At 38.9% G+C, this 13,188-nt stretch overlaps 1 protein-coding gene and 1 pseudogene across 1 annotated transcript; both read right to left on the reverse strand.

Moving 5' to 3' along the window:
• Nucleotides 1–756: 756 nt before the first annotated feature.
• Nucleotides 757–1,317, reverse strand: LOC149197253 (DNA damage-repair/toleration protein DRT102 pseudogene; annotated as a pseudogene).
• Nucleotides 1,318–9,920: 8,603 nt separating this feature from the next.
• LOC149197254 (GDSL esterase/lipase At1g74460-like) lies at nt 9,921–12,839 on the reverse strand. The gene is made up of 7 exons (XM_089408619.1): nt 12,575–12,839; nt 12,329–12,459; nt 12,000–12,239; nt 11,475–11,569; nt 11,035–11,116; nt 10,054–10,134; nt 9,921–9,956 (listed from the first exon to the last, which is right to left on the reverse strand). The coding sequence occupies exons 1-7, from the start codon at nt 12,837–12,839 to the stop codon at nt 9,921–9,923; spliced, it is 930 nt and encodes a 309-aa protein (XP_089264745.1).
• Nucleotides 12,840–13,188: the final 349 nt, after the last annotated feature.

The raw sequence follows: 13,188 nt of genomic DNA on the forward strand, positions 1-13,188 counted from the left end.
TTTCCACAATTGTCATTTTAAAATTTATGTAGAGTTGTAAAAACTTCTAAACAAAATTTAAATAAAATAAGTTAATTTTCTTTCCTTAAAATTATCACTCCCTGGATCGTGCTAGGATTTTCAAAATGAAGTTTTCAGAATCTGCAGACCTCTTTATACCAATCTGAATTCGACACCAAATAATTTATCTTTTCTATCAAAAAATCAACATTTTATCTCACAAACAGGTTTCGAGTAGATTTGACGATTAACCCTAGCTTTTACTAGAATGAAAACGAAAATAGCATAAAACATGTAATAATTAATACTAAAAAAACAGCAATTAAAACCCTTTTAAACCTAAAAACATCATGAAAACAAACATCTGATCCTTAAATCAAGCATCGTTAAAACCCTCAAATACATAAAAATTTCAGTTTCAGCTCAGATTCTATGATTTCTATTTTCAATTTTGTAAAAAATCATTTCGAGCCCTTACCTGTTACTGCCAGAGCATTGACCGGCGGATTGGTCATCTTGATTATGGCAACTCCATCGGCTCCAACCTCCATGGTCACTTCCACCTTCACCATGATTCCCGACACACACCTCGACTGTAAAACAGTTTAATTCCAGGAGCCCAATTAAGCCTTCCAAGCACATAAACGAAGAGAATACAGTCGACCCCTTCCTCGATCTCAGAAGATTCATTATATGTCCTGACTCATAGAAGGCAACCCAGACGAGTTGGAGTGGATGAAATCACCTCTATGGTTCCTATAGTGCAATAAATGGCACAGGAGTATAGAGATAATCCTCAGGGCCCAAATCGAAGCACTGATTCTTAGTGAGATTCCACACTCTCTTCGACCCAGACACAACAAGAAGATCATGCCCAAAGGTATGGTGATGGGCCGGCTCGATACTTCCGGCCTTGAATTTGACAATGGCAGCAGTAGGGCTTTCTCGCACGATGCTCATGGATCCCTCGGGCATGATATCCACATCCTGGAAGTTTCTCGTTTTGCTTAATGAACAGAGAGCGCAGGAGGATTCAGATTGAGGCTTGCTGTGTTCGGGTATTTTGGGCATTTCCTGCAAGGAATTTTCTAAAAAGCCAGCGATCTCAGGCGGCCATGGATTCCCTTTGCTGGCAGGGCACGGGGCCTTGAAAGGGGTGTCGAGCCAGGCATCGAGCATCGAGTATCTTCTTGCCCTCTTCAGGACTTGGATACCCTTTGATCGGAGGTGTTCGATAAGGGAATCTTTGAGCGCGCAGCCGAATTCATCAGCTCCTGCAATGATCTTGAGAGGCTTATTGGCATTAGTGCTTCCCATTTTCTTGGTCCGCCAATGAGGAGGGTTTGGGAGGTTGGAAAAGTAATGAAGGGAGCGAGGGTAGTGTCAAATGTAGGGGGAGGAGTTTGTGCAGACAGGTGCATGCACCTGGACTTGGGATTGTGCTGCACCTAAGTGGTGTCTTGGAAATCTGCCGTAAAATGCGTAACAACTGGCTGTAAAATCGGCAGCAGAAACCACACTTCAAATCTACGGTTGAAAGTGTCTCACCTGATCAAACGGAGCAGGGTAAATGGGTAGACGATTGTTGATTCATAGGAAGGCCTATCGACCTAATTAGCTGGGTAGTGGGAGGAAACTTGAAATAACCCTGATAACCTTCGTGCATCCGTACGTGTACACCATTAACAAAGAAATGTAAGCAGGGTATTGAGGACGGATCAGGAAAATATATAAAGCAACTGTTCGGCAGAGAGGACTGTGAACATCACCTATAACAAATAACCTGTGTGCAAAACGAAACACCGGATGGAAGAAAATTTGTGTACAAAACCCCAAGTCGATACTCATGCCTCGGAAGAATGAAAACCTGTGTAAAAAACCCCAAGTCGATACTCATGCTCACATTAAGAACAACGCTGGAGGGTTTACTCCAAGCAGGGTTAAGATGCCCACCGGTGTTGAGGCTCTAGGCACTAAACCTGCTCCAGCTTTTGAACTGAGCATAAACGAGAACCATTCCTGAGCATTCAATAGATCAGGTCAGATTAATTGAGGAAAATCTAGAGTAATCAGTTAAAAACCCAGAAGAGGATGTATAAAACAATGAACTTACCCGAGTAACCAAATTGTTGATGATATCTCAAAACCAGACTCTGAGAAAGCAAAGCCTTGCAGATCGTTGCAAGCAAACCCTTACAGATCGTCGCAAGCAAGAAAACTGAATCATGTAGTGAAGGAATGAGGCCGAATTGTGGGAGGGGTGAGTGAGTTAGTTTCCTTGTAACCCTCCTCCTCTGTAATCTACATCGTCCATCGGATAGGATCACGGAGAATCATCGATGTGTTGGTGAATCCTGGAGCGAGAGATGACAAGTGGATGGAGCAGATTTAGCATCGAGAAGGTTCAAAGGCCAAGTGGACAGCATGCATGATGTCCTCGGCATACATTAAATTCATTTCTTAATGCCTTAAGTTAATCATGCCAAGAATTAAAAACCTCGTACTGAATATTGCAGTTAACATTCCGCAAGGATATAATATAAGATTTAAATTTTATATGCAAGTTATGTGAGATTAAAGTGATTTAATGTGTATGCAATTAAAACAAAAATGACTATAGCCCTTGCCAATGAAATCATGAGCTCACTTTTATATTTTTTTTATGATGATTTTTCTTGTTTAAACTTTTAAAATTAATATATCAATAAGATTTTAATTCAATTTATGATGGAACAATTTAACTGGTCATTGAATACAATTAATGCATACTTTTGGTCTAGCAATGTCAAAGATGAACATATTCAAGGTCATGGTGAAAGTAATTGAAAAGTGACACATTGTGTTGATTTTTGTGGAAAAGAATATGCAATTATTAGATCTTTCGAGTAATGGTTAACTTTGATTGTTTATTTTTCGGTTGAGAAACGATGCCATTCAAATATATACACATAATGAACTTATAGTATATTAACTTCACATAAATTCATCTCTCGAAAATAGTTCACATAAATTAAAAAAAAAATTATGCTATTCAAATATATACACATAATGAACTTATAGTATATTAAGTTCACATAAATTCATCTCTCGAAAATAGTTCACATAAATTAAAAAAAAAAATGGCTGATGTTGCCGTTAATCTTTATATATTCTAAATTTATATTTTTCAATATAAATAGAAATACAATAACCTAAATAAACTCATCTCTCCAAAATAGCTCACATAAATTAAAAAAATTATGGTTGATGTTGCCTTTAATCTTTATATATTCTAAATTTATATTTTTCAATATAAATAGAAATACAATAACCTAAAATATATTTAATTAAAAAAAAATCCTCAATAAATAATTTTGAAATATATATATGTATATAAAGAAAATGAACAAAGACTCTCACTAGATATCAATGTATTTAGGGATCTTAGCTTATATATTAAGTAGTTAAAAAGGGATTGGTTAGAACAAGTATAGATCTATCTTAGCACAAATCTAACATGAGCTCTCTCATGGTGCCCTCCTATTTAGATTCTTTCAAAATAACGATTTTCCTTGTAATGAAGAATAATTTTCTTTAATGTTGGTTTATTGGATTGTATGAATAATGAATGCCTTCAACCAAGTAGAAGGTTTTTCACCATGTAAACTCTTGGAATGGCATGTTCCAATTGTCAATATAAAACGATGATATAACACAGATTAGAATTTTGGCCACCACGAGATTAGAATCGTCAAAGTTGCAGATTTTATACCAAAAGTTATGAATAATTGCGAGCTCATGTCTAGCTCATTTTCATCTAATACATGGTGATGTCTAAAATTTATGATTTTTTATGCAAATTTATATTTGGAAAGATAGGCATCATATTGTTAGCTATCATATTTTTCATGAATTAATATTATTTTATTTATCTTATCTAATGTCATCTACTAGTATTTTTTCAAATCTAGCAAATATTCGCTATTTGCAACTTGAAACACCATCTTTGAAGATTAAGAGGCAATCTATGTTGGAAAGGTAAGTTTTATTTAGCTTATCTAATGTCATCTACTAGTATTTTTTCAAAATCTAGCAAATATTTTCTATTTGCAACTTGAAACACCATCTTTGAAGATTAAGAGGCAAAGGTAAGTGATTTCTCTTTATCTTCTAGCTCTGAATGACATGTTGTTTACTAATTTTTATTATCAATGATGTTTTATATAGTAGGATTATTCTCGAATTTATGCCTTACGGTGTTTCCTTTGCAACATTTGGTGCAATTGCTAGTATTATTAGTGAATAAAAGAGAGAAATGATTTCCTAGTCATGAGGATATCATGTAACTTCTGAGGGAAGTTATGTTTTTAATAATAAAAAAATAGTTGCAAAACCCTAATTCACCCCCCCCCCCCCACAATCGTGGGATAGTTTCCAGGAAAAGGGGGAAAGGGGAAAACTGTGCTGGAGAGGACAGGCAGGAGGCAGTGGAGAAAAAGGGGGCTTACTATGTCTGGTGATGATCAGATGGTAAGAGCGCAGTGCGCATGCAACTTGTGAAAGACTGTTGGTCTTGTGAGCAAGCTAGGGGGGAGATTTGGTCCCGAAAGACAATCTCAAGGTCGGGAGGTGTGACTAGCTTCGACCAGAGGTGACCACTCCTTGTAGAGTACTTAAATAAAATCACTCAGGTATGTCGTACCTTCTGTGAAATGCTGATAAATTGAACTAAATTGGAAGGGTCTTCTAAGTAGACAGTTTTCTTTAAGTATTTGCCACTGCTAGATAATTAGAGAAAGAGTCTCATTTATAGGGTTTGATATTTCTTAAAGGTAAAGAGGAAAATATAGCTTTGGTAATATAGTTGTCAAATTGAGATTATCTCACTGTGGGTTTGGGTTTATGATATTTAACTATTCTATATGCCTTCGACACCCTCCCCTGTAAATACGTTCATATATCATTTGTGGAAAATTTAGTATTGACCAACTGTGGAACTGGAAGGACAACAGTAGTATCTGTAAGGAAAAATTATACAGTTCGGTAGAATGCAGGAATAGAAAAGGAGCTATTATTATTGTTCTGTTGAGTGCGGAAATAAATAGGAAAACACACAACTACGGTTCTTTTACAAAAACAAAGAAATGAAAATAGACACAGACGGAACCACATTAGAGCTACGCGGTACAAGTGTTTTTCTTGAAAATTTAGACATATAAAAAAAGGAAATATAGGAAGTTAACCAAAACATTGCTCAGTGTTCAAATCACCTCTGCAAGTTAAGAGACTTCGCGTCAGATAATATAAGAGTTGTTGGTAAATAACTGTTGCATGAATAACCTATTAAATGGGGTAGACTCAAACCCCGGAGTCACTCAGGGTTTTCAGGGTTTTTCAGGGTTTTGAACCCTGAATGGACGCAAGAAACTTCCAAGGACGAGAACCTCAATATAACTTCCCACCTGTTTTGAAATAACTTACCGAGGGGTAAAAACCCTCTAGCGAATTTCCTGGAAACGACAATGGGAAGCGAAACTCATAGCGGGATTGAAACCTGGAGAAATGAAAAGACCCTAAGCTCTGTTTGGGGTATGACTCCAACAATTCGTATACAAAAGCCAAACGCGATTTTACAAGAAATTCTTTTAACAGACACTCAAAACTATTTATTGAACTATTTTACAAGCTAGTTCGAGGCCATATTCTGAGTCTAGAAACTTTGAATTTTCATTACAGAAAACAAAATTGAATAGTACCAGAACAGATAAACATACGAGAATATAGGAGGATCCACATAAGAACTTTAAATATGTAATGGATGAAAGAAGTTCCAATATATACACAGTTCTGGTTTTGTACCACAAATAACTGTAATACAACCGAGAGATAATCTTATAAACTGTAGCCGAAAATCCTTTACATATTCCAAGCAAGAATAGCAAAATTTAGATAGAACTGTGTATCTGAAGCTCAGGAGCCTTGTGGGAACTAAGCCCACTTCAAACCGTAGGAACTCTAAAGAAACAGAGTAGAACTTGTAATGCCCCAGGAAAATGTAAATATTTGACTTTACTGTGGTTAAAAAAATTGAATATGACATTATTAGTTGTTTTGGAATTTAATAATATTTTTATTATTTCTTTAATAAGATAAGAAATGTTTTCTTGGAAAATGCTGGCAACTTCTGAGGGGGAAGTTGGGAAAAATGGTTGCAGTGATTGCAACCCTAACTACCTCTCCTGACTGGAAAGGTTTCCAGAGGAAAAGGAGAAAAATGTTAGTCTGTGCTGTAGAGGATAGGCAGAGGAAAAAGAAGAAAATGGATGGCTAAGTCTGGTGATGACCAGATAGCCAAGCACATGGTGCAAGTATCTTGTTGTGCTGAGGACAGTGGTCCTGCAAGAGAGCAAGGGGGGAGATTCTGGTCCCGAAGGATGAATCTCAAGGTTGGGTGGCAAATTAGAAGTGGGAGATAAGGAAAGGCTCAGCTTCTGGAGTGTTTCGCAAGACAAAGCCGTTCAGGAAACCAAGGTGAATAGTTCTGTTGGAATAGCGAATTGACATCAAACAATACAGGTACTGAAATTCCTAACTGTTGTGCATGATTAAGTTTTGTTTCATTCGTAGAAAAAAAAGAGAACTGTAGCTGAAAACTCTATACAGAATTGACTCTTTAAATAATAATAAAAAAAATACAGATTGATATTTGAAACTTGGCTTTCAGTTAAAAAAAAAAAAAAAAAGGAGAAGGGGCAAGTATATCAAAACCCTCTTAAGTTCTGGAAAGGCATGAGAGTGGATGTTAACCGTAGTGAAACTATAGGGTTCGTAAAGATTCTGGACCGCTCACCACCCTGGCATGGGAGAAGAGAGACCCTAGGTGATGCAGGAGCATCCAGCTCACCATGACCAGGTGAAGTCTCTGCCAGGTTGGAAAGTTGTTTGAGTATTTGGATTGTTTTTTTATGTTTAGTTTATCAGGACATGGGATAGGATTTTATTTTGTTTCACTTTTAATTACTGTGTTAGTCAAAGTTAATAGTCGGTTAGGGTTGTTATTTATCCAACAGAAACAAACAACAGTTTAATAATTGTTCTGTCAACTTAAGGGGAAAAAGACAAAATTGTCTAAATGAAGATCTTGTCATGTCAACCGAACTGTAGTTACACAACCATATTATTTCTGTTCAACTGAAAGCAATTACAGTTTCAATTAACTGTAAACAAATGATGTATAAATATTGCAATGTAAAACAGGGAAAAGGTTCAGCAATTTCATAATAAAGAAATAAAACAGAGACAGATCATATTTCAAAATTGTCCATCTGTATCATTGCCTATTTACTATACTATTGTATTTTCGTTTATCGAATTGTTAAGAACAGTGCTAGCAGACAAAGAACGACCACTATAAGGTCGTGTTTCATTGTGTTCCCAACATCAAACAACATCGAATTCATGCATACGTCTGAAATCAGAGCGAAGAACAAACGAATTGAGCCACAGCCAGAATAGTGAAGCACAACAAGACGACTGAGAGGATAAAGAACCGAAAACAGAGTGTCGAAGGAAACAAGCTATAACAGAGGTACTTTCGAAAAATTCTTCATATTTTTCATAGGTAAACAGATATAACAAAATTATGTTCTCATTGTTGTTGACCCGAGTATAGATGTATTACATTTGTTTATAAATAAAAACAAGTGTTGCATCCACAGAGTGGACAAACCCTAGCCTAGGGTTTGGTAACAGTGAACCCTCTTAACTCAAACGAACAGCCAACCAAAACAAAAACTACAGCCAGATTGAAGCTTTATTTTTCAAAAGGGATTTAGACTACACACGAAGGCAAAACGTCGAGCTATGAACCCAACAGGAAATTAAAAACCCTAACAGGACATTGACGGGCTTTAAGAGCCAGAGCCTACCGGTAGAGAGTTGCCACATTTGGGAGACCAAACTCATAAGGAACCCACGTACCCAGGTCGAGCCATTGACCTGCACATACAAACAGGGCTCAGTCAATACATCTGTATAGTGAGACCTGAAAATCGAAGCAAAATAGAAACAGAAGGGTTATATAAATTACCTGAGTGCGACCGGACCAAGGAGTTCGTGGAACAGAGCCACTGACGAATCGAAAGAGCCTGAGACAGAAGGAGCAGGCCTGGTCAGAGTCTACGCCAGAAGAAGGTCGAATTGAATCAAGGAGAGGACCATTTACCTATTTGTAGCCGTGGAAGTCCATCACCTTGTTACCTGAGTTCAAGGGCACCAGCAATTAAACCATTTTACATATCGAGCAGAGACCAGAAGCAATAAGAACAACAGCAAGGGGCAATTATCAGACAAGAGACCAAATTCCAAAACTAAACCACAAAAGAATGGCAGAACAAGACCAGGGAACTTACTGTTTGAAAAGAGTTCGCGCAAGGGCACCTCCAGAGCCAAGACAGACTCGTGCCACAGGAGAAACCCACAGGCAACCACATAATCAAGCTTGGAAGGCTGGCATTCATTCAAAACCACACCCAAAGGAAAACCAGAGATTACCATATTCACCGAAACAAGAACCATACAGTGTAACCAACAAACCCTCGCAGAGCCGCACATCAGAACCGAACAATCGCGAATGACCGGGAAGCCAAGGTGTTTTGGGCAAAGATCAACCGGAGGGAACCAGGCCCGAGGATTGTAGGTGAACATTGAATGAAGCATTAACTCACTCACAGTTGCCTAACCAAAACATCTACTAACCATATTGCATGCAACCGCCGAAAATAATAACCGGAAATTCCACGTCATAAGGCCCATAACAGGTGTAAAGGCAAGGCTAAGTGGAAGCGTGGGCTGGGTCACATCACTAGGGATGGTAGATATATAACATAGCAAAACAATACCAATTTTCCGACCAAACCCTAGTCGAGTAAATATAAATCGAGACTGCAATCAAAGATTTCACGCTTGGAAAACAAATAATAAATATGGAATTGAATTTTACCTGTTAATAGTAACCAGAACAATGAGGGTAAAATCCAAAGTGATGCAGGTCCATAAATTTTGTTGGGCATTATACAGATGTATAGTCTAGAGAAATAACGCTGGTTATATATAAATGTATACATCTCATTTACAATTAACATGCTGGAAACACAGATAAATTGTAAACATATATGGCATACAAAACGTAGAAAATTTTCTACCTCAGCTTGTAACCGAGGATGGACCACATAAAATTGTGGAGAGAGAAAACTTTGTATCATGCAAACGAGCCTGTCAAGGGTTACCTTGCACACAGACTTCCAGAACCTTACGGGTGGGGTTTCACAATAAATCATTAACTAAGAAATCTTGCGTATAAGACTTAACTACCAGAAATAAACATGGAAGCAGTGAGAACCAGTAAAGAACCTAATCTTATAGTATAGAGGAATGAACTAGCGTCAGGCAGTGCTAAACATTCATCTAAATTTTAGTTCAATTATTAGGACGAATGGTAATCTAGATGGAGACTGTTATCATTCACAAATTTAAACAACTGAACAAAAAATAAGGTGTGGAAACAATACCATTATACCATACAGTTGTATATAGCTTGAGAACAACATCTATTTAGCAGTTGGTTATAAAACTGTAACAAAGGTTATGCGAATACATATGCACATTCGGAGAAGAGAATAAGTTTAACCAAGGCGCTTCCAGCAGCTTCACCCAGGATTTTCCTGAGAGTTGCTTCATAGCACATTGCAAGCTCACATAGTACAACCAGATAAGCCACGGGATAAACCATGGCAGGTAAAAAAAAATATACATAGCTACATCAAAATAACCACTGTTCAACTCGATGCTAGAGAGCTAAAACAAAACCCTCTACCCGAGCAAAAGGGTACAGGTCTCAACCCCTACAGCTCTCGGTTGTACAAGAAAATTACCCTGCTAACTCAACAAGCCTTCAAAACTTTCGGAACTTGAAAAGGCTGTGCAACAGAACCAGTATAGTCAACCATCTCAGATTCGAATCATCTGAAGAGCCAAACTCAGTCAAAGAACAACTATCTGGAAGCAATTCCTTACCTGGGCTTCTTGAGCAAGGAAGACAGGTGAGATGCCAACCCCGCAACCTCGCCTGAGAGTCTCGGATTCTTGAGGCGAGCTCTACAACCAGAACGCACCATTACAACCTTAGTTAGCAGAGAGTTGTGGGAGTGTTCAACAGAAAATAAAATTCCAGAGACGAAAATGTCAAATAGAAAAAAAAAAAAAAAAAAAAAAAACATACCCGGATTCTTCCATGTGATAGGGTCACCATATTCCCACATCTGGTGGCCTTCCAACTTGTTTCAAGGCCTGGCGACAGAAAAATAAGACCCGTGGAAAACTAAGGGGAGAAACAGAGCCAGAGCCAAGTGGTGGAAGTGATAATGCAACCGGATAACCGAGAGATGAATGAACCAAACCATGAAAGAGCTGAACCATCGGATCATAACCCAGCCCATCCTCTGTTGATGTGGCGAAAGGCTCGAGGTAAATGACTGCGGATAGAAGGGCCTGCTCATGCCACGTAGAGGGCAGAGCAGGGAGAATTAACACCGATAGCCAGAGCATTAACCCAAACAGTACAATATAACCAGAGCATATTCAATGAAATTGCCAAGTGTAACATATATCCGCCAAGTTTATCGATCGCAAGGAGGCGGGAGATTTCCAAGGTACGTATAGAGTTAATGAACCTTAGTCCTATAGTACCAAGCCGATAACATCACCATGAACCAACAATCCGGTTGCCAGAAAACTTCACCAACGACCGGAGTAGTAAGGACGGTAGGAGGGTTGCCGACTTAATAGTTTCCATAGTGGTATTTAAAAAAAAAAAATTACTATGGTAGAGTGTGGGAGACATGACAGAACTCTTCAACTAACAAAGGAAAAACTTCCTTAAGAGACCCTAACCCTTCGGCGCTAGCATGCTTTTAACAGAAAAGCCAAAAAAATTGTGATGAGCCGAGGCCAGATGGCAGGCAGGGGCCATAATTTCCCAACCAGAATGATTCTTACCCAGTCGCTGTCGAAACCTGACACTGGAGGAGCGCCTTCCCCATTGGTATAGGTGCGAGCCTCAGAACAGTAACCAGACACCCTGCAAGGTTATAATCCCACATAAAAGGAGTAAGGAAACTGGCGAACAATAACGCAAATAACAGGGTTACCTGAAAACAGTCTTGACCACCTCTGGACCATGAGCTCAAACTGCAAAGACATCAATTCCACCGTGCCGAGTGTGTCTAGTTGCATAGGGGGCTAAGGTAAGGGCCACAACAGAGCAGGCTTCGCAAGGAAGCTACCAGAAGAATGAGGTCAATACCATTGCTTTCCGGAGAAGAGTAGAACCTCGGGGTAGTGCCACCGTAGGATCGCGAGGAGTGTGCTACACCGTTGATGAGGCAGAGATTCCAAGAGAAGCGAACGGGACCAGACAGTCTGCTCAAGCCACGTACAGGGCGGGAGCAGAGGAGTTAATGGCAATCGCTACGAGCATGGAAGGCCATGTGATGGAAACAACGTGAAACACCCTGGGGTGTTGTGCATCAAGCTGCATGGAATGCCAACATTAAAAAAAACATAAACCATTGCAATTAATTTGTTTAATAAGTGTGACGAGATGGTAGAAACAAAAACCATTAAAGTTGTAGCAGCGTCATACGTCGAAATAGGTGCCGATAATCAAGTTATGCATTGTACAGTAAATTTTTTTTTATGTGACGGTGAAAATAGTAAATTAATATAGTAGAGACATGACACTAATGGTCTCACCACCCTTTATCAGAGATTCAAGTAAAATATGAGCCCCTTCATCACAAACTCAAGTAAAGCATGAGCCCCTTTACTTGAGTGCATGTACTTGAGTGCATGATGAGTGATGAGACCACTACTCGAAACCTAGAACATCAAGAACATTAGTAAACTTGGGCACAACATATATCCAAAAAATAGTCTCAAATTTAAGCTTCAGGAAAACTCACCGTGAGTTGTTGGCGCAATGTTGAAATAAGATAGTTTATGAAATCATCGGGAGCGTATTGCCAGGAATCAGCCTCCACAGGGAGCAAATAATTGTTGATGTAGTCGTTGCTTCCGATGGACATTAAATAGATGGATTCACTAAAGAATTTCTCCACTTTGGCATGCCCGATTTTATTGGAAATGGACATCTTGGTCCCTTGAAACAACTCTATTTGGCTCCACAAACAGAGTCGTTGAATCTACGTGAGCATACAGTCAATAGGTGAGAAAATGAAATTAACCAAAAAAAAAAAAACCAGAGGAGCGAGTAATGTTGAGTAGTTATTACAAAAAGATATCCTGTTTCGTTTAGAATGCCTCCGCCACCCGAAGCATAGTTGACACCTTGTATCAACACGATGTTGTCATCAGTGGATGGATCCAGGATCGGCGCCGGGATTGGAAAACCTGTTTTCTCAGCTGCAATATTAGCAACACCCAATCAAATCAATACCTCCAAAATGCCCAATATACAAATAAATATTCACAAGGTGAAACAAGTTGAATTGTGGAAGCTGGGGGATGTAAGAAATACCAACTATATCACAAATGGTTCGGCCATTGGTGTATCTGCCGGTAGGCATTCCGTTACCATAATCAATGCCATACCATGGATAATTGGACTTGGCTAGACTCCGTGGCAGGTGATTGTTGTTTCCAGCATCTGACAAAGAGTCCCCGAATATAAAGGATACAGGCTTTATCTCTCTTTCTGCTTCACCTGTGACAACGTTTAACGCCACCACCATCGTGATTGCCATGAAACATGTACTCACTGCCTCAATCACAAGCCTCTCCATTACTCCCCTCATATACTCAAAATGCTCTGTTGCAATTGTTGTTGTGTTCGAATTACACGTCGCGATCCTCTGGTATTTATAATAAAAGGTGGTGATTTTAGTATTGTTGTCCGATACATAGAGTCAAGTATGAATATGACAAGCAATAGATGAAAAGTGGAGGAGGAAGTATTAGAATGAATAATCGTTAAGGTGTACTATTCAGAACAGCTTCCACATAACCACGGACTTGCATGCAGAGGGTGGCGGAGTAGTCTTCATGAACTGCTGATATTTTTTACATCGCGGGAAATCATCCCCGCCACCTTCCTTATTCTGTGTCATATGGACAGGAGGTATAATTGTGTTT

Source organism: Pinus tabuliformis, chromosome 2_2 (genome assembly GCF_031772625.1).
Source record: "Pinus tabuliformis cultivar Carrire ecotype Pingquan chromosome 2_2, CPIR1, whole genome shotgun sequence".
Classification (NCBI taxonomy): Eukaryota; Viridiplantae; Streptophyta; class Pinopsida; order Pinales; family Pinaceae; genus Pinus; species Pinus tabuliformis.

What these genes read in the sequence shown, in the direction of transcription:
- LOC149197254 (XM_089408619.1), bottom strand. Translation starts at nt 12,839, where the DNA reads ATGGAGAGGCTTGTGATTGAGGCAGTGAGTACATGTTTCATGGCAATC. An exon ending in AACCATTTGTGATATAGTTG is followed by an intron (nt 12,460 to 12,574) that starts GTATTTCTTACA and finishes CTAATATTGCAG; the next exon opens with CTGAGAAAACAGGTTTTCCA. An exon ending in AACTCCTCTGCTCCCGCCCT is followed by an intron (nt 11,117 to 11,474) that starts GTACGTGGCTTG and finishes ATAACCTTGCAG; the next exon opens with GGTGTCTGGTTACTGTTCTG.